The 20,940-nt window shown below is 48.1% G+C and overlaps 1 protein-coding gene across 6 annotated transcripts; it reads right to left on the bottom strand.

Annotated features, from left to right (window-relative positions):
• Positions 1–4,823: 4,823 nt before the first annotated feature.
• Positions 4,824–17,421, bottom strand: ENC1 (ectodermal-neural cortex 1). 6 transcript variants are annotated; one of them, XM_081089115.1, is made up of 3 exons: positions 16,991–17,421; positions 11,445–13,259; positions 4,824–7,439 (listed from the first exon to the last, which is right to left on the bottom strand). In XM_081089115.1, the coding sequence occupies exon 2, from the start codon at positions 13,244–13,246 to the stop codon at positions 11,477–11,479; it is 1,770 nt and encodes a 589-aa protein (XP_080945241.1). In that variant the 5' UTR covers positions 13,247–13,259; positions 16,991–17,421; the 3' UTR covers positions 4,824–7,439; positions 11,445–11,476. The 6 variants fall into 6 exon arrangements, with proteins under 6 accessions (XP_080945241.1, XP_080945240.1, XP_080945244.1 ...); XM_081089114.1 differs by having other exon boundaries at positions 16,295–17,285; XM_081089118.1 differs by lacking the exon at positions 16,991–17,421 and adding an exon at positions 15,184–15,475.
• Positions 17,422–20,940: the final 3,519 nt, after the last annotated feature.

The following is a 20,940-nucleotide window of genomic DNA, read 5'->3' on the forward strand; positions in this document are numbered from 1 at the left end:
CAGCCAATCAATGTTTTGCTCTCACATCAATATTTCTCTCTCTCTCTTCCTTTCTCTCTCTAAAAAAAAAAAAATCAATTAAAAAATCTTTTTAAAAAATTTATGTGATATCCCAAAGAAACTTATTTTTAATGTAATTGGGAGTTGGGGCATTTAGTAGACATTTTTAAAGAGCAGTTTTAAGTCACAGCAAAAATGAGAACAAAGTACAGTTTCCCCTCACCCCCCACCCCACCCCCTGCCACACACACACACACACACACACACACACACACAGCCTCCCCATCTGCCAACACCCTGCACAGTGGTGAATTGACACATCACTATCACCTGAAGTCCCTAGTTTACATGAGGGTTCACAAATGTATGGGATTACAAATGTATGACATGCACCCTCCGTTACAGGAACACAGTGAACAGTTTCATGCCCTAAAATTCTTCTGTTCTCTACATATTCATCATTCCCTCCTCAACCATAATATTTTGAAGTAAAATTTTGCCTTTCTCGTTCTTCTTCCACCTGCTATGACCCACCCACAGGCCCTCTAACCCCTGGGGTTCCCCTGAGTGTGCCTCAGCGTCTGAGTCCCCCAGGGTCCCTGATGAAGCTTATCAGCATTCCCAGCCCCACCCACCCTTCAGAGTGGCCCGATGATGTGGATGTGTGCATGACCAACAGCCCCCCAATGGGGCTCAGGTATTTCCATTTTGAAAAAGAGGAGGTTGAACCCCCGGCACCCCTTGCACAGGTGCACTCTCAGAAAGTCCCAGGAACGGATGTGAGGTGAGCCCCCCAACATACCAGACACATCTCCCTGAGGGTATCTTCAGCCGGCCTTCCTTCCTTCCTTCCCTTCCGAGTATGCAAAGGATTTCAAAATTCCAAGATTCGTTCTCTCAGAATGGTCCTCCTCCTCGCAGCAGTGCCTTGGCCAGAATGTATGTGGGTGGCTGAGTGGAACAGGACTGTTTGCCACTTAGAGGTGATATACATGTTAGACCCTCGGAGAGAGACATTTTAGTTCTCACTTTGCAGGTGCCTAGTGTATGTCTACCAAGAGGCTGATTTCATCTGCCTTGTGGTTACAATGTCAGCGTATCTTGTGGGGGAAAGATCCTCTCAGCCTTGCTAGGGTGTCTGATACACACTCCCAGCACCGTCTAAACAGTGGGTGCAAAATAACTTCCCATAACAAAACAAATCATCTGATAACACAAGAAGGATTAGAGACTTTGCTGAAATTCCAACTGCCTTTCCGCGATGCAGTCCCGCATCTTTGTGCAGATAAAGATTATGGTTGCCAAGGAAACAGACGAGGGAGAAAGGCAGAAACTTTGTCTCGTTTGGCTTCCCCCAGACTCACAAAGCAAGACCGGCTGTAAGCAGAGCTGCATGAGATTATGGTAGATTTATAATTTACTTAGTCAAATTGCTTTTAATTCATAGTCAGGCCTCCTGGTACATGTTTTTTTCTCTGAAAGTTAGGTCCTGCGCATAGTTGTCCAATGTCTGACAAATAACAGAGCTTTAGCATTCATTGTCTGTGATTAAACTCAAATGCAGGACAGATGGCTTGTCTGAGTATGTGTCAGACGGGCAAAGCACCTAAGATTTGTGACAAGCAAGACCAGGAATTAACTGCTACATTTTCGCATTTATTCATACAATCATGTGCGCCATGAACATGGCTGTAAAACTTATTGAAGTGTTCTCACTTTATTCAAAATATTCCCAAACAAAGCAACTGCTCTCCTTTTGGCAAACCAGATGCCCTAATCTCAACCCCATTAACTCAAAATCCATTTTTCTCATACTATATGTATTGTGTATATTTCATTTACTCTGACATTTGACATGAAAACAGTATCCTCTGAAAACCCAGCTTACCCAGAGCCCACAATGTTGGTCCCTGTTTCATTTTAATTAAAATAATTTAAAATAATTATTTTATTCAACAAACATTTGTGGAAGTAAAGACCAAACGAATGAGAACGGGCAAAGGCAATAGTAAGAGAGTCAGCCAGTGTCACTTGTGTTTTGGCCAGAGACTCAGTGTCAAGCAGAGGGATGGGGAAGCTTTATGGTGGGGGAAGGAGGGACAAGCTCCAGGTGTGCCCTGATTGGAGGTGGGCTAAGGGGGGCTCCTATGATGGCCAGGGGTGCATATTTAGTTATTAATCAAGTCATGGCTGTTTCGTGCTCATTGTTTTGGGGGTTATTGTGTGGCTTGCTGGACCAGTTGTTAGAGACAGTGGTCTGACTTCCTGCAAGTCTGGCTGGTAGATCACAGGCTGACTTCCTGGGCTGGTTTCTGCATGTTGTGGGTCAGATTTCTATTTTTATTAGGGTCTGTCCAGTGTGCATTTGCATATTCAATCTCTTAGCCCATAGTCATTCTACATACAAAAAAAAGTACACGAGGCATCAGTGTACAGCTCAATGAACGATTGAGGGTAACAACCGCTCAGGGGCCCGCATTCATTTTTAAATTCTGCACATTCTTTTCTTCAGAAACCCGTGGTCAGGGAGCATTTTGAGTTGCTGAATGGACTCTTCCCATGTGCTTCTTTAATCCTGGTGTCCGGGTGGGGCTCACCAGCTGCAGGCCTCCTCGGACCGTCTCAATGACGTCCAGTCTTCCCAGACACAGCGGACGGCAGCCCAGTTCCCACAGTCAGCCCCTGCCCCGTGAATCACCTTCCTCCACATTCCTGGACCAAGAGGGGCAAGTCAGAGGGCATGCCTGGAAATCCAGTTCCACCGCTCTCTTCGGGCAACAATAATCTCCCAAAATCTGTTCCTTCATCTACAAAATGGGGCTAAGACTCATGCCAGCTCTCCGAGGGTTGCCGTGAGGATGAAGTAAGGCAATGGGCATACAAACTTTTTAACACAATCCCTCTCACAGAATAAACACTCAGATTTAGCTATATTGGGGGTATTTCTCCCCATGTTTAAAAATGACAGCTGAAAATTATTGAAAGCCCATGATGTGCCAGGCACTGAGTTTGGTGCTTCCTCTTAAATTTATGATATTATTAAATCTTTCTATTAGAGAATATTAATCATCCTTATTTTACAGAAGCTGAGGCTCAGAGATGCTAAGAAACTTCTCTATCCTCACCTCCATTGGTTGTGAGAATTAAATGGGATTGTAAAGCATGTCCTTAGTATAGTCCAGAGCACTCTGTACTCACTCTGTCGACAGGGCTATTATTGAAAATGGCCCTTTGGTTATCCACCATCACAGACCCTATGCAGCAGTTGCCCATCCAACATCTGTTCTCCCTTTCATCCTTACAAAATCAGTTTCGTGTGAGGTGGCAATGGGCCCCATTTTCCTCAGTCTCCCTTATTTCTTTGGAAGTTCATGTGGCCTAGTTCTGGCCAATGAGAAATAATGGTAAGTCTCCTAAGTGGGCCTTTTGGGAAAACTATTATTGTCCCCCCAAAAATGGACTTCATCTGGCACATGCCTTTTCCCTTTTGTCTGTCTCCATCCTTGCTGCCTGGAAAGTATAAGGACACCACCAAGTAGAGCGGCCGTCCAGGGGGGCAAAGTGGAAAGAAGATCCCAAGCCCCCGATGGCCCACTCGGGGTCCTGCCCCAGCCTGGATCACCAGCCTCCAAATGGTTTCCCCACTGTGCTTAAGCCACCATGGCCAGCTTTCTACTACGTGCAGCTGAAGGCAATCCAAACTAATACAGGCACTGTTTGGGTGATCTGTCTGAATTAAATAAAATTTCCAAATGAATGGAAATTAAGAATTTGAAGTATCTTCTTTCCTTCAACCTGTGTACACGTTTCAATGGAGATGACAAAGAACTCCAGAGAATGAAAGGTTGGTTCCCAATGGTCTCTACATGAATCGTTCTCAGTCCGAGAAATAACATCAAAGCTTTTCCTGAACATCTGAGGGTCCGATTCCCATTTGCACTCTCCCTTCCTCCCCGTCACACGGTGTCATACATGGTGTCACCAACAGGGTTCCCATGGGTCCTCAGCATTATGCGCTGTGGTGTGAGGACACGTGTTCCCCAGGCTTGGCTCCAGGCCAGCCTCACCCAGCACGGAACTCAGCAATGCTTCCGTAAAACCTGAGGCATCTGTCTGTCTGGCATCTTGGTCAAAGTTCAAAGGCCTTACTTGCACTCAGCCTACTTGTGAGCTCTCCCCAAGTTCTAATTAGGTAGTTTCTTTTCTACCCAAAAAAGATTATGCCCAGCATTACTCTGCATGTTAGAACAGCCAGGGATCTGACCCAGGTGGTAAAGGAGCATCTCACTGTGACACAGTGACCACAAGGTGGGGGCTGAGGCTCCATCAGCTTTAGGCTGAGCCAACTGGGATGGCGGCTTTCAACTTGGAGGAAGCTAAGTGTACCAACGGGGTTAAACTGGTGGTTCTGTGCTGTTATGGGGAAATAGTATGTCCACATTTCCACTTACTTTAAATGATTTCTCAGGCAAGGTCAGATGAAGAGGATTGAACTCCAGTCAAAATATAATCCACGAGGAAGACAAAAACTAAATTCCTTCTAACATAAAGTAAGCTGCCTTGATACTGCATGGTACATGACTTTTTATATTCTAAGCTATGAATAACCCATATTTTGCCCTGCTTAAAGAAATATCCTAAATGGCGAAAGTGTTTCATTATTGAACGTGTAAAATTGCTTTACTAAAAGTATGTGACTTGATGGTGAAATAAAGGACACTCAAAAATATTTGAAATAATCCTTCTTTCGATTAAACTAGAAAAGGTGCACATTTTCAATGGCTACAATTATATCATATTCAAATAACGATACACACACACAATGAAGAGAAAATCTCTAATAATTTATTTGACCTTCAGTTTCACATTGTGAAAAAAAAATAACAGTTTTACAAAACCTCAAAAATGTAGTAGCAAGAAACAAGTACATATGAACATGAACACTTCACTTCTTCAACTTACACAGAGTTTTGTACGTGAACCACATACTCAATAGCCGCGAGAGGGATATTATTCAGCTCTAATCACTCTTATTCAGACAGGTGTCAGGCCCAGAGAAAAGGGGGCTACACAATTATACCAGAAGTGGAAGGCTGCCCTTTGTTATCCGTTTCCACAGCAACCCGTCCACAGAATGAGAAGAACCTTCTCTGTCTTATGCCAAGGTTTTTGTGTGCACTGTGCTGTGAATTGTATTTGCTTCAAAGTGTGGGACGTTTCACAGGGCGAGAATGGTCAAGTAGTGAGCCCAATGCGTACATCAATCCAAAGAGCAGGAGTCCAGAAAGTTCCCTGCGGGCTGGGGGCCCACCCCGGCCACGGCTCCCCCTGGCTCACACACACTAATTAATAGAGGATTCAAGGACAGACCACAACTCTGAAACAGCTGTAGAAAATTCATCCTGCTTTCAGAAGCCATGCAGCGACACACATCTCAGCCTATTTGCATCATAAACTACAGAGCTGGAACTGCTACAATACAGTATAACGCCACCGGACCATGCATGCCGCCATTGTACAATTAGACATTTGCATTGCTTACAACACATCTAGGAGCGAAAGACCGCCTGCCGGAAAGTACTGTGATGCTTTTATTCCAACGGCTCATTTATTTTGGTCCAACGATAGCCCACGTACTCATGGCATGGACGGACATGTACAATTAGTCTAAAGTTTTCAGGTGCAGAGAAATGTTAAGGATTTATCTGTCATTAGACAATGCAAACACACTCACAATGTAAAGGGTTGTTATCAGTCTTAAACCTTATTTTCTAAAGTACAGTAATGTGAGATACATCAGTGAAAGCAGTGCCAGAGTTACAAGCTCCGGCCTTCCCCAGACACCTCTGAGGAAGTGCCTCTTTGAGTCTAATACTAACACCTATCACAGCACATGTTTAGTTTAGTAAACAAGCCCACAAACTAGCAAAGAATGTATTCACAACCAATTCCCAACTATCCCGGAAAACCTCAACAGCGGCTACTGCTCACAATCGTGTGGTGTTTTGTGACCAAATGTGTCACTTTTGCGCACCAGAGTTCTTTCAGAGACTTACCTGCAGGTGAGCACTAGGGCATACATTGTACCAATGTTCACATTTGTCTTGGAGAGCTTGTCACCCTTGCTGAATTGTTCAGCAAGAATAACAACGAATCCAGGTCCAGCAAATCGGGTGACTGAATTAACTTACGTCGGTGACAATGCAGTGTTTCCCCCGTTAACTGTGGTTATGGCAAGGCCTTCTCGCAGGGTAATAAATAAATAAATATATAAACTTTGGACTATGTCTTTACCTGTGCCCTATATACAGAACTATTCCATAGAATTTTCCAGGATTTCAGGATATCACACAAAGGAAAAAAAAAAAAAAAAAAAAAACCTGCGAAGCGATTTGGTCCTTTCCAAATTTCAGTAGCCGAGACTGAAAGAGGTGACGCAGGTGGGAAGAGAGGGGGTGGAAAGAAGCCTTCCATCGCCCCAGGAGCCATCAGCATGCCCAGAGCCCATGAGACCCCATGAAAAGTTGGCGAGTCTAAGAAATGTGACCTCCATGCCTTCCCTACCTCTGGGGTGTAATTTAAGTTTCTGTTTTGTAATCCTTCCCTGTCTTGACATTTACAAAACCCCTCCCCTTCCCATCCCACCCTCCAGTTATATTGCAAACTGTAACTCCAAAGTTTTCCTTTTTGTGCAGCAGAGCACATCACAACAGCCACGAAAATTGTGCAAAACATACAACCATCACACACGTCCAAACACGTGAACACAACTGTAAGCACTGTTTCAGCATGCAGGCATCACACAATAAATAGCTAAATCTAGAACACACTTCTTACCAGCCCGGGGAAGGTTTAAAGTCACTTATAAATAGAAGAGATCGTCTACCAACAGCTACCAACAACGCCCCCATTGTTCGGAACCTTCCCGGGGAGCACAACCCCGGGGAGACTGGCGGAGCCCAGGGCTCCTCTCTACAGCCAGCGCCAGCTTCCCTCCCGGCCCTACAGCCGGCTTTCAATCTCCAACAGCAGCTGGCGAGGAGGCTTCAAGCTTGCTCCTCAGAGAGAGGTGACAACCATTTCAAATTTTACACATAAATGGTGGAGCCCATGGAAATCAAATGCTGAATATGGTACAGCACGGGAAAGGGCCCGGCTTTTCTCTCCCTTTGAGGGGTTGATTAATGCTGACATTAATACACAATTACAAGACAAGGACTAGATCACAGGTTCATTCATTCATAGTTAAACCATGTGCTACTTGCACTGAAAATCCCACCCCTCCCCCAGCCCCTTCCTTCATGTCCAGTTAGAGCATTTACAAGGTGCAGCCAATCGTACAATCCAGGTCTTGTAGCAACTTCTTTTCCTTTTTATTGTTTTCTTTTTCTTTCTCTTCATTAAATTTGGCCTCTCCAAAACAGAAATCATTTCTTGAGCTAAAACAGAGGGAAAAGATTTTTGTTAGTAACCTCAAAATCTAAAAAAAAAAAAAATTAATTAAATTAAAACTCAGGACAGAGCTGGCCAATATTGCTTCTAAAGGTCTTAATTACATGTTCAGTAGGAACTGTGCAAAGATATGTGAGGTGCTTGTCATAAATGCACACACACATGCATGCATGCATGCAGATGGCTGGCCCGACACAATGGTGTCAAAGAGGGACCCCTACTTCTGTCCTAAACATGTATGTTCAAATTCAAACCTATACGTCCAGGTGCTGCTATCCGTTGCCATCTTCTGCTTCCAACACCTGCAATTCCTCTCCGTGGCAAAACAGAGCCACCGTGCAGCAATCGCCAGAGGGTCAAGATTCCTGTGCAAACCCTCCTTTGCCCATTTACTGTAAAGGATTCCAAATTCAATTTATTCCCCATATAGACGGCAGACGTATTAATCCTCTCATTTAAATGCATCTCTGCTATTCATTATGGCAGAAATCAGTCTCGCTTCTTTTCGTATGACAACATCCCTGGCTTCAATAGCCCAAGGCTGGCGTTTATTCTCAAAATGCATCAGTCCACACTTGGGAGGCACCAGCTCTGGTATGCAGTGTTATTACCTATGGAATCTACCAACGTCAAGTGTGAATACAATCAAGGTGCCACAACCAGGAAGCCTGCACTTTCATGGGAGCTGGCGTTTCCTCGCACCACCCTCCCTCCCCATTCGTTCATGTCTAATTTGATACAGGGGAATTTTACAGGTGGTGCGTCTTTCACAGGCTCACCCTCATGAAGCCCATTTCCAGCCCTGGCAGGAATCTGCATCCCGACTGCTATCACTCTAAGGACAAAGGGAACTCAGGAGGGGCCACTCATTACTTGCATTAAATTCTTCTTGCTTTTGTGTGTTTAGGGCTCTGATTCATCTCTTTAGCTGTTTCTTTAGGCAGTTTCATAACAGTGATTCAAGCTTTCAAGGCATTCTTTAGACTACGGTGTCATGCCCCTACCCCCACCTCCTTATAATCTATATATCAACATCAGGCCAAAAGAATGTATCTTGAAATAATATAAAATTTCAAGATGTTGCCTACTGCGGGGGGGCTTGGGGCGGGGGGTGGGGGTGGGGGGGGGGGAGGAACTAACAAAAGAAAAGGAAAACTCTAAAAAGGGAAGAAACAAAACAAAGCAAAATCTAAATGCTCTCAGGTTGGGGCCACACAGCACCATGAAAATGCAGACTAATCAAAAGTAATTTCCTCTTTGTCCATCCCACCCGCTGTCAGAGCAGCAGGAATCAGTTAAAATCTCCTTGATGGATGAGCTTTTAGACCAGGGCAAACTTTCTGTTAACACTGTATTAATTCCTTTAACACCCCCATTTGGAGAGCAAAGAAATGTCCGGAAGTTTTTGCGGCTTAGGACTGGGACCTACACAGCACCTCTTCTCACTCCGTGTACCCTAAGGGGTTTAACACTGCCTGCCTGCAGTAACCTTTAGCAATTTAAACCAACGCCCTCCCTGTGGGAAACTGCAAGGGTGGCTCTGATCAGGCCCAAAGGCGACCCCCTGGCCCCGTCACATTTCGTTGTTATATGCTGGACTCTGGCTGGTAGCACCAAGGGTGAAGAAGATGTTATTTCGCCTAGAACCTAACACTCTATTTGCTCCGTTTCTCTGGGACCAGAAGTGTGTGACAGGGTTCGAATGTTCGGGACAGGATGAATTCAAGCGTCTGCATACTCTGGGCTGAGAAAAACAAGGCACCAAAAATGAAGTCTAAAGAGAACAAGAGTATAATAGTCAAAGACACCTCATCTTCCCACCACACACCAAGCTAATTCCATTGCCAGCCGAGGTCTAAATGGATGGGAGGAAAGAAACCTAAGGCTATTGACTTGGACACTGAATATATGCCATGCACTGGGCTGGTATTTTCGGGTCCCCCACCCCGTTTAGCAATTTATCCAAGCCTGAACTGGGAACAGATCTTGGGGGAAGTATAATACAAACCACTCATTTGACAAAGGAGCCCAATCCAGTAAGGCCCAGACTCCAGCGCAGAACCAGAACCAGAATGCACCTGTGATCTCTCTCTGCCTCAGCTTCCTTACCTTGCTCCAAGGGTGCCAACCATTCCACCAGTTACCATTCTGAAGTACCGCCACCGCTGGCAATTTTTATGGCTCCCCTGTGCAAACAGAATCGGTTCTGGACTAACACCCAACTTAGTGCGCTGTTAATTGATGCTTTACCCTCGGAGGTTCTTTAAAACCAGCTTTAGAGGTGAGTCATGCATTCGTATCACAAATGAAATAACCACTTTCAGAGCATTTGTTTATTCAGGATTACTGAGATGCCAGCACGGCTGCAAAAACCAGTTTGGTGTGGGACGCTGTTAGCCAAGTCGCTCCCCAGAGAGGCTCCTGACCGTCCCTGCGCCTCTGAAGGAGTTTCATTCCGAGGAAACATTACATTGCTAAGAACTCTACTAACTGGAATAGGCTGGAGGAGATAACTGCAGAAATGAAATAAATAGAAAGATTAAGTGTGAAAGCGAGGCCAGTTTTCACGGTGTTTTTAAATGAGCGGTGAGAGATGAGGAAAGGAAAGACAAATGAGTCAAAACCCCACTTTGCTTAGCTTGCCACGACCCCTAGCTTCTTTTTTTTCCTTTTCAAAGTTTCCTTCAAAGGTGTGAAACCTGCTAGAGAAAGCAGAGCCAAAAGTTTCCAAGTAAGGAGTTAGTTTTCTGCTGTAGTCCCGCCGAAGCAGAGTTTTAATTTTATTCTATTATTAGTGATTGTAATGAATGAGCCCATGAATCACCAACACACTGTGTGCTCTGGGCTGCCCGTAGGCCTGCCGAAGCCATTCCTGGGGCTGATCCTCAGGCTGCCTAACAGCAGCAACCCGGCCATCAGCTTGCGAACACTGAACTGTGCAGGCCTATTAGTTATCTGAGCCAAGAGTATTATATACTCTTAAGTACACAAGACAACCATTATGTACTCAGATATATGACACAGAAACACAACTTTTGTTGGCGCTGACAATAGGGTCAGCCTGTCTGATTAACTCTGAAAGGCTGCTGCAAGAGCAGTTTGGATGGCTCAGAGTGTCCACACGTCAGACCAGCGCATACAATGCAGGTGCAGCCTTTCACAAGGGCAGACCTAAATTTCCCTCCAGAGTTAACAAATTTGAGGAAAAATTAAATAACCTAATAAATACTTTTGGAACTAAGAATAAATTTAAACACTGCATTTTTCTTAAACCATATTTCATTCCAGAAAGGGTTTGAGGAAGCAAAACTTACATCAACAAGTATCTCCTGGGGTGACACCGATATGGAGTCAAGTTTATGAAGTGGCAGATCAGCATGATGCTCGCGTGCATACGCTCTGGAGTCAGGCTGCCTGGGTGCGTCTCTGGACCAAGTCTTGCGCCTACTAAACTCTATGACCTTGGACTCTATGACTTAACCTCTGTGCATGAGGTGTTTTCATCTATGAAGGGCTCTAGTAATATCTCACAAGGCTGCTTTGAGGATTAAATGAAATGATCCACGTGAACACAGCCCAGCTCCAGACACACAGCGAGGGCTCCCTGGATACTAGTTGGCATCATAAGCGTAGGTCAGGGTTTCTCAACCTGGTGCACATTGGAATCACTGGAAACTTTCTAAAATGCTGATCCCTGGGCTCCACTCAGATCACATGAAACCAAGTCTCCAGGCTGGGCAGCTTTTGCAAAGCTCTTTGGGAGATGCTGAGGCGCAGTAAAGGCTGAGAACCACTGGCTTACATATGTTAGAGTAGGGAGCGGGGTGCAGCTGTGGCCAATACAAGTATTTAAGTTGTGGGATACAAGTTCTTCTATTTTTATAGTTTTTGGAGTACTTCTATAGGATAGGCTATATGGACCATGCTTCACTCCACATGCAAACTTGACAGCTCGCTTAATTATATGCATACTTACAACTTAACTGGCTTACCTCGTGCTCACTTTCTGTAAGATGTACTGCGCTTAAGAAGGCAGGTGCTTCCAGGTGCTGACAAACGCGGTCGGGATCAGGGAGTATGGGACTGTGGTTATGCTGTTCCACACATCCAACGTTGGATCGTAGCAGTCCAAAGTTTTGCATCGCTGAATGCCAAAGTATCCTCCCACCACGTAGAGTTTGTTTCCGGAGGCCACAGCGTGACAGCTCATGCGCTTTGCTGTCACGTCTCCCACCTTGGTCCACTGGTAAGTCTCACTGTTGAATTTATAAGCAGAGCAGGCGGAGAACTCTGTATCTCCCCCCATAATAAAAATCTGGTTACCCAGCACAGCTGCTGCCGTGTAACGCCAGGGCTGGGGACAGGTGGCCGGCACCGTCCACCTGTTTTCACATTGATCATAACACTGGACCTTGGGGAGCTTGTCATGACTGACGCTGGTACCTCCGAAAGCAAACAGCTTGAGCTTAGCGCTCACTACTGCTGCATTGCTGACGCCTTCTCGGAGTGGGGCCACCATGGTCCATTTGTTGGTCGTGGGGTCGTAATGTTCCACTTGCTTCAGAGAGACTGAGGGGGAGGCTGGGAGGCAGCCGGTTGCGGCTGTGTGCCCCCCGACCACATATAAGCAGTGCTTCAGTTCAGCAGAGCCATGGCCAAACCTGGCTACCAGCATGGGGGCGGCTTTGGACCACTCCTCGTGCAGGGTGTCATAAACCCAGACATCTTTCGAGACTCCGTTTTCAGACCCCCGACCCCCAGTAATGTACACTTTGCAGCCAATGGCGCACGCACTGAACTCTTTTCTTGGGCTGGGGATGTCGGCCTTAGGGATGATCTCTTTGGCCTTCTGGTCTACTAGGTACAGCTTGTCACACATGAAAGTCTGCCCTCCCAAGAGGAAGAGGGCATGGCCAGTCTTCCGAGGCCGGGCACAGAGGCTGGTCACCACGCCATCGTTCTGCAGGATCTTCAGCTTGCACCTGATGGCCTCCTCCACAATCTCCTTGCTCTTCCTCTGCTTGGTGATGAGTTCCTCCATGGCCACGTTCTCCATGAGATAGATGGCTGGCAGGAGAGCCAGCCTCACCGTCTGCAGCAGCTCCGGGAGGTAGCAGTAGCGCTTCTTCAGGTCGTAGCTGATCCAGTTGATTGCAGACTCGTACACGAGCCTTTCATCTTCCGTCTCCAGCTCTTCGCTGGACAAGAGCTGCACTACCATGTCCTGGGGCAGCTGGAGGAAGTCTTCATTCTTCCGGATGGTTTGGAAATTGCTGAGACACATTCTCCAGGAGAGCTCGTAGAGCTTGGTGCACTGGTGCGCGTCGGACAGCAGCAGCATGCCCAGGCAGTTGGTGGGATGCAGGTTCTTTTCCAAGAACTCGGCACAGGCATCCCGGATGTCTTGAAACTCCAGCATGTCGCCAGCTTCCAGGAGCGATTCTGCGTTTTCTTCATTGATGATGACCCGGGAGGAGTATGCATAGTCGAGAAGCAGCTCCAAGACTTCTGGGTGGATGGAGTTGTCAAAATTGACTTCACTGTCCTGGCTCTCCTTCAGGCCACCACTGAACATGGCTTCAAAGTAGCGGCTGCAGGCAGCCAGCACGGCCCGGTGACAGGGGAAGGTCCTATTTCCCGCATGGAGAAGGACGTCAGTGAAGAGGCGCTGCTGCCGAAGAAGGTTCAGGTGAGTGAGGACGCTGTCCGCGTAGGAGGACTTGTGGAACAGGTAGATGTTGATGGAGCCGCTGCTGGCCCTGGACTTGCGGTTCTCATGCACACTCACTGACATTTTGTTTCCACTCCTGGAAAACAAAACAAAACCACTGAGGGGTGCTCCCCACGCATAAAACAGCAGAACAAAGTAGCGATCCTTTTGGACAAAGAAAACAGAACTGCTTTGCGGTTAGCTCTGCTGCCTCCTGTTCTGAATCATGGATGGCCATTCCTGTACCAAGTCAGAGACAACTGACTTGGTCACCACGCCACCTATAAGGAGAGGCATTCACGGCCATACTGTTGAGCTATTTGAACTGTACACTGTTTAAAAAAAAATCACTGCTTGAAAGCAGGTTCATCTTGGAAAACCTGACTGCCAACTTTCAGGATATTGAAGTCCTTGAGAACTGTGTGTCAGCATAAGCCAGGAGGAGCAAGGTCTCATTCTCCCAGCTCCCTGTCCCTGTCCAGCTGATTCACTGCGGGCCACTTCAAATGCCAGGCCTCCAGCTCTCGTAACGCCAGGAGAGGCACCAGCTATAATGCCCTATGCAACATAAAGCCATGTGTAAAACAAATACCTGCTAATTAATTCCATTAAGAATTCCTTTGGTAAGATCCGGTCTCCCTGCAATATACAATAAGTAGGAAATGTAGTAACATTAAAGTCACAGGCTTAGGCAACTTCCCCAATGATAGGATCCCTATTTAAAGTTACAGATCATTTCCAACCAGACAGCTCTACCAAGACAGAATGCTAAAGGTGGCCTAGTAGACACATTACCATATATTGATCAGCAGGCTTTAGTGAAAACACAGAATAGATTCCGACCACAATCACCACCCATCTTTCTTGCTCTGGACAGCTTCCAAAATGAAGGTTTAGGCACATAAAATGAAGAATATTTTTTAGCATACTCATGAGTACTGTTTTTCTGTTCTTCCTGCTTTATATCAATTCTTGGAAAACCAGTTGCAAGAACAAAGGAGCTATCTGCCCCTCTCCTTTTTTTTGTTTTTTGTTTTTGTTTTTTGATTTGGTAGTGCATCACCAGGACCATTCTTATGTATCTGCTAATGCGGCATCTGCAAATAGGGATTTCGAGATGCAAACATTGCCTTATCTAAATCAAAAATACACACACACACACACACACACACACACACACACACGTGTGCGTGTATGGACTATGCATGCACGTGTATTTTGCCAACCATTGTTAATTTCGGGCCACCCTAGAATTTATTTGCTGACTAAAGTGCTCTTTTCCTCAGCATCTAAATTGAAATGCTAGCAGAATCTAATGCTATCTTTGGCTTACCGCAGTAAGTAAATTGTAGGCTAAAGATATAGGAAATCCCTATCACCAATCTTCAAAAATTGAATCACATGCTTAAAACACACACACACACACACACACACACACACACACACACACCACTCTACCTCTCTTTCACTTCAAAGGAATAAAGGCTTTAAGCACCTGCCTGTCAAAGGATTCCTAAGGAAGCTGTTTATTCCAGGAGAGTAAACTGGGTGGTTACAGTATCTATTCCAAGCTCAGAACAGCCAGTCCTTATAGCACAGCTGAAACCCACGGCCTGCTTATTTCCTTCAACCATGCAGATATTTATGTTTAATTTATATCCCAGGAATTATGAATAAATGCAAATGAGTAACTTACCCAGATACTAAGCTGCCACTTCCCTGACCAGCTGTGTCACAGAAAACAAAAGCAGGTGCCTAACTTGCCCTTAACACACAGGCCACATACCAGGAGGTGATGCAACTTGTTTTCCTTTATTTGCAGCATGTAACTTTTCATTATGAGAAACACGGCTCGGCTTGGTGGGAGAAAAGCAGCAACCAAGTCCCGGGCTCTGGTGCTACAAAGACTTTACAAACACCCATCAGTCTCCTATTGGTCTCCTAGATATAACAAATGGTAGGGAGCCAAGTTTCACCCCCACCTCAAGCCAAGCCTCTACAAGTCTGGTCCTTTTTCTCACCAGTGCTCGATGCTGCAGAGAACAACGGGTGTGATCCTATGTGAATGCACCAGGTTTCCAAAGAGTTAAAACATCTACGAATTATTATCACTGAAGCTCTGCCACTGTGGCTTGTCATTTGAATTAGCACATTCCATCTGAAGCACGTTGAGGAAGATTTTAAGATCAAAAGATGCTATAAAAACTTACAAAAATTCCAAATGAGTAGCTATAGCTTTGGTGTTTTTAAGCAAATGCTTCCAAAGCAACCTCAAAAGCTGTCTCCATTCAGGCTAAGAGCAAATGCAGCTCTGGCTGAAGAATGAGGGACCTATACACAAGGTGCATAAGCACCAGAAGCACATGGGGCAGGAATCCCAGGAGCCCAGAACACGTTTCCCTGAGCATTAAATACCTGATCATGTCGAACACGACTCACAACCAGGCCCACACTTAGGAAAACGGAAGAAGACCTTAGGATCTGCATCTTTATGCATCCCGTGTTGATGCACCTGCATTGTCCAGGTTGGCCCATAAAGCCAGAGGAAGAACCTAGCCCGCCATCGTGGATAACATCCAGATGGAGAAGCATGTCACAATCAAAACCTAATATCCTTGCAGCAATATTTGATTAAAATAAAAAGTATACCTTAAGACCCACGGGGAAAGTTGCTTTCTGGTTTAAAATTAGCAAAGACCCAAATATCATCAGGAATCATTTATATAGTCACTAAGCACACCTTCAACATAAAATGAATCATCCTTCTGGCATTTTCTAAGCCCCCAGAGAAATATTTGCATGCCAACTAAGTGTCCAAAAAATGCACACATATACTTAACCTGCACCTACAAAGACGATGAGAAAGGGCTGCCATTACCCTGAACATCAAAAGGGCTTCTAGGTACAGGAACTTCCGTTCACTTAAAGCTCCGGACCCGTGTTCTCTGCCTCCAATTCTGTGTCCGTCCTCCGCCCCCCCCCTCCCCCGCCCCCAACCCCGCCGTCACATCTCTTTTGGTTTTGAACGTGATCTCAATGCAATCAAAGGGGAAACTAAGCAGATTTGGGGGGCATTTACGTTATTGGAAACAACATTATGAAAAGATCTCGTTAACAAGAAAAGCATCTCACCATGCAGTCTCCTAAAACACTCGCAATGCTCTTTTTCACAGGCTGGCCGGGTTTCAGAGCGACAGCAAACGACAAGCGGAACAAGTTCAATGGTTCCCCTCCACCCCGCCCACCAATTCCTGTCCTTTGGAACTAATAATGGTACACTAATGGCCAAATACTGTACTTGCATGAGAAGAAATTATTTTTTCAGGAAAAAAAATCCAGTTTTCATTCATTTCCTAGATATTTCGCAAAAGTGAACGTGTCCTCACTTCATGTCTGCGCGTGGCCCCAATGTTCCCTCTGCCGGGGAGGGCGCAACGTGGGCCAACAATTCCGCACGCTCGGCCCTGGAGACTGTGAAGTGCGAGGCAGCGGGAAATCCACCCCCCGGGAAGCGCCGCTTCCGAAGGCGGGGGGCGGGGGTGGGGGAGTTATCATTCCCAGGCCGCGCTCCTCGAGCCCCCACCGGCTCTCCGGGGCGCTGTGCCGCCAAGGGCAGGCCCTTCCGGCGGTGCCCGGCTTCTGCTGGCTGTGGGAGGGCATCGGAAAACACGGAGGTCTCCACCCCAACAAGAGCGCCCCATCTCCGCCTGAGTCGGAGCTCCGGACTCGGGGAGTACGCACACCCCTCGCGAACACACCCCCACGGGCCAAGCGCGTCCTGAAACCCGCGGAGCCCGCAACAGGTCCGGGGCAGTGGGGGAAACTTACAGCAGTGGCGACCGGCCTCAGGGAACAACTAGCTGGGCTCTGGCCTCGGCCACCGGACGGGGAGGCGACGAAGCGGACGTCTCAGCCCCGGGGAGCGGGAGCGACTGCCCGGGCGAAAGGTCTGCGTACCGGGCGCCGGCCGTGGAGGGGAACGCGCCCGGGGCGCTGGCTCGGGCCGGCGACCGCTGGCGGTTCGCCTCGGCCTCGCGATCCCCACGCCGCGGACTCTGTGTCCGCGACCCGCGGAGCGTCTCCCGAGCGAGTCCCGGGAGGGGAGAGCAAGCCCGCGGCTGCAGGCGCCGCGGAAGGAGGCGGGCTGTGCGCGGGGGGAGGGAGCTAGGGAGCGCCGAGCGCGCCGGCAGCCGCCTGGCGTCTGGACTGGTCTCCGCACCGCGCGGCCGCCCGCCTCCCCGGCTGCCCGAGCAGTGTGCGCCGGCCGCGGTGCGCCGGCTATAAGTGGGGCGGCGCGGAGGGGCGGGGAGGGGCGAGGGTGGGTGTGCTGTGAGTGACACCAGGAGAGGGAGGGAGGAAGCGCTGGGAGGCAGCCTTCGGAGGTGGAAGAGGAGGAGGAGGAGGTGGAGGAGAGAGCTGGAGAAGAGCGTGTCGGGGGAGCTAATCGAGAAAGGAAGCGGGGGTGGGGCACTGCGGAGAGTGGAGACAAAGCGGACGCCGTATCTCAGCCATTAGCGAGCAGCTGCAGCCCTCGGGGCCCGCGAGTGAAAAGTTTTCCCGGGTCGGAGTGTCTGAGCCACCTCGGCCCAGCCGGTTGAATGGAGAGACCCTCGCAGGGGAGCGCCGCCCCGGGCTGTGCGTTCCGCGCTGCTGGAGCCCCCGAGATGCTCTAGAAAGGGTGGCGAGGAGCGAGCGGGGGCCCGCGGCACGCGCCCTGGGCGCGCACAGCCCGCGCGCCGGAGGGGACACCCGGAGGGAGGGCAGTGGCGTGAGAAGGGGCACAAGTTTGGACTCTCCGGAGACCCTGTAGGTGGGCAAAGCCGGCGGTAGTTTCTCGCTGGCGGCAGGGCCAGACAGACCCGTGCCCCAGGCGTTTCCCCGGCCCCCCCCCCCCCTCCCCCGGCTCTACCCCTGACCCGTGGGGCAGCCACAGGCGGACTCTGCCCCACGCGGCCCGGGCCCGGCGCGGTCCGGGGGGCGTGCCCACGCGCTTCGCAGCCAATCGCCGAGGCCGCTTGATTCAAAGCGGACGGCTCAAAGGAGCCGCGGCGCCGCCCCCTCTCTCTAGGAGGAAGCCGGCATCGCCCTCTGGGCTGGACCCTTCCTGTCTCCTGTCGCTCAGTTGTGTTCGTTTGGAGTTCAGCGAAGAAATGACCCGGCACACACGTGTCTGAGGCGCCGCGGGCCAGGAGAAAAGAAGGCTTGTCTTTCCACTGGGAGCTAAAAAATCCCTTTAAAGAAATTAGGATTTGGAATTAAATCTCTAAGTGAACGGTAGAGGTGACCAGTCCGGCCCCCTTGTTTTACAGGTTAGGAAGCGGAGGCCCAGGTACATGGAAATCGTCCAGCCCGAGACCGCACAGCCACTCGGCGGGGCCCAGCCCTGCAGCTCAGGCTCCCACACCGCCACCTCCCAGCTTCCTTTCCGGTGCGAGGCGCAGAAATGAGCCCTACAGGCTACGGCGGCACCGCCCGGCTCGCCCAGAGCCCAGAAGCTGCTGAAACCCAAACTGTCCGTTCTTGATTCTAACCCCACTTTTCTTTCCCCGCGGTTTCTCCTGGTATTCGCGCTGAGAAATTTCGCTCCTTGCAAACAAAGAAAGACAGTGCCCTCTGAAGTCCTTTGTTAGCAATAAGTCAGCAGCCTCACCGTGAGCCTTTACAAATCTGTTTCATATTTTAAATGTGTACGTAGAGTCGCAGCGCGAGGCTGCTTCACAAAGCCAGCGGCTGCTGGATCGGCTCGCTGTGAGAACCACGTGCGCAGACCCTGCTCCTGCCGGAGCCGTGGGTAAAATCCATGGAGACCAAAAGAATGGAAACGCTGTGGACTCCGGAGATAGGTGCTGGAAAGGCGGGAGGTGGAGATGTGTACCTATTGCACAGGTCTTTTCGAAGCTTGCTTCTGTGGCCTGCGGCAAGGTGTGGGGGAAGCAGATCAGGGTGGCCTCAAGGCGCTCTATAGGAATGTATTGTCTGCCTAGGACTCGGTGATGGCGAACCTATGACACGCGTGTCAGAGGTGACACGCGAACTCATTTTTTCGGTTGATTTTTCTTTGTTAAATGGCATTTAAATATATAAAATAAATATCAAAAATATAAATCTTTGTTTTACTATGGTTGCAAATATCAAAAAATTTCTATATGTAACACGGCACCAGAGTTAGCGTTTTACAAAATGCTGGCAAGCTGAGCTCAAAAGGTTCACCATCACTGGAGGTGGTAGGTCAAAAGCAAGCCAAATGTTATCGTCTTTGTTTGGGAGGAAATATTCTGTTTAAATTAAGAGATTAACATTTCCTCTCTGTAAGAAATATTTCCTTCTACTGCAGTCTGGTACCATATCTACCTAGAACTTCATTCACCGTCCTAAGGTGACCCTGCCTAGAAATAAGCACAGCTCAAGGCCTGGCTGGTGTGGGTCAGTGATTGAGTGTGGACCTATGAATGAGGAGGTCAGGGTTTCATTCCCCAGCAGGGCACATGGCCAGGTTCTGCCCCCTCCCCAGTGGGGGGCATGCAGGAGGCAGCCTATCAATGATTCTTTTTCATCTTGATGTTTCTCTTTCTCTCTCTCTCTCTCTCTCTCTCTCTCTCTCTCTCTCTCTCTCTTTCTCTCTCTCTCCCTCTCTCCCTTTCCCTCTTTCTTCCCTCTCCCTTCCTCTCTGAAATCAATAAAGATATATTTTAAAAACAACAACAACAACAAAAAAAAAAACACAGCCCGGCCAGCGTGGCTCAGTGGTTGGGTATTGACCTGTGAACCAGGAGGTCACAGGTTGATTCCTGGTCAGGGCACATGCCAGGGTTGAGGGCTCTATTCCCAGTGTGGGATGTGCAGGAGGCAGCCAGTCAATGATTCTCTCTCATCATTGAAGTTTCTATCTCTCTCTCCCTCTCCCTTCCTCATCTCTGAAATAAATAAAAATATATTTAAAACACACACACACACACACACACACACACACACACAGCTCAGGTGGTGGAGTGGGGATTTTGTCAGAGGAGGCCACTGAGCTAGGAACAGGCCAATCTCTGCTGCATCTGCACCACCTGGGCACAAAGTGTCTTTAACCAAGGAGACCACAAAGCTTACTTCTCTTTGAAAATAGCTATGCCTTGTGTCACCATCCACGGATGCCAGTTTCCTGTGTCTACTTCTACCTACTGTTGCTATCTCTCTGTGCTTCAAGGAAAGAGAAGGAAAAAAGTTGTAACCTGGAACATCTTGAAATGTATTCAGTGACCATATACATTTGCTTCATCTGCCTCGGGGAGATAAGCAACATGAGGCAGGGAAAAGAAATTAGTGTAAGTAGGTTTTAAAATGGGAAAACATTTTCCCGCTGAAACACACAGGAACTAAACTTGCATTTGGGGGGAAACGTGTTTGCTGCCAATGACCTCCGACAAAGGGCACACTGGTTGGCTTGAACCAACGTGTGAAAAGTTTTCAGCCAGGATGCAGGGGCTAATGTTTATTTCCCAGCTGAAAGTGATTTGCAATTTAGCATATTTATGACCACAGCAACAAAACCTGTGTGATTTCTCCAACATTTCTCAGCCAATCCTAAAAGGTAATCTTTGTCACTTCAGCCACAAGGAAGAAAAAACGAGCAAGTCTTATATCTGCGAGAGAAGACCTCTTCTAGACAGGCCTGTCTGTGGTCAAACTGGATGGCGGTAGTCAAAGCAGATAGCTGAGCCACAAACAACTCAGGAAATGCTACCGACATCCGTGCTATTCAATGGCCACCACCTCACGCAAGATGTTAG

The sequence above is a fragment of the Myotis nattereri genome (genome assembly GCF_964212035.1).
Source record: "Myotis nattereri genome assembly, chromosome: 4".
Taxonomy (NCBI): Eukaryota; Metazoa; Chordata; class Mammalia; order Chiroptera; family Vespertilionidae; genus Myotis; species Myotis nattereri.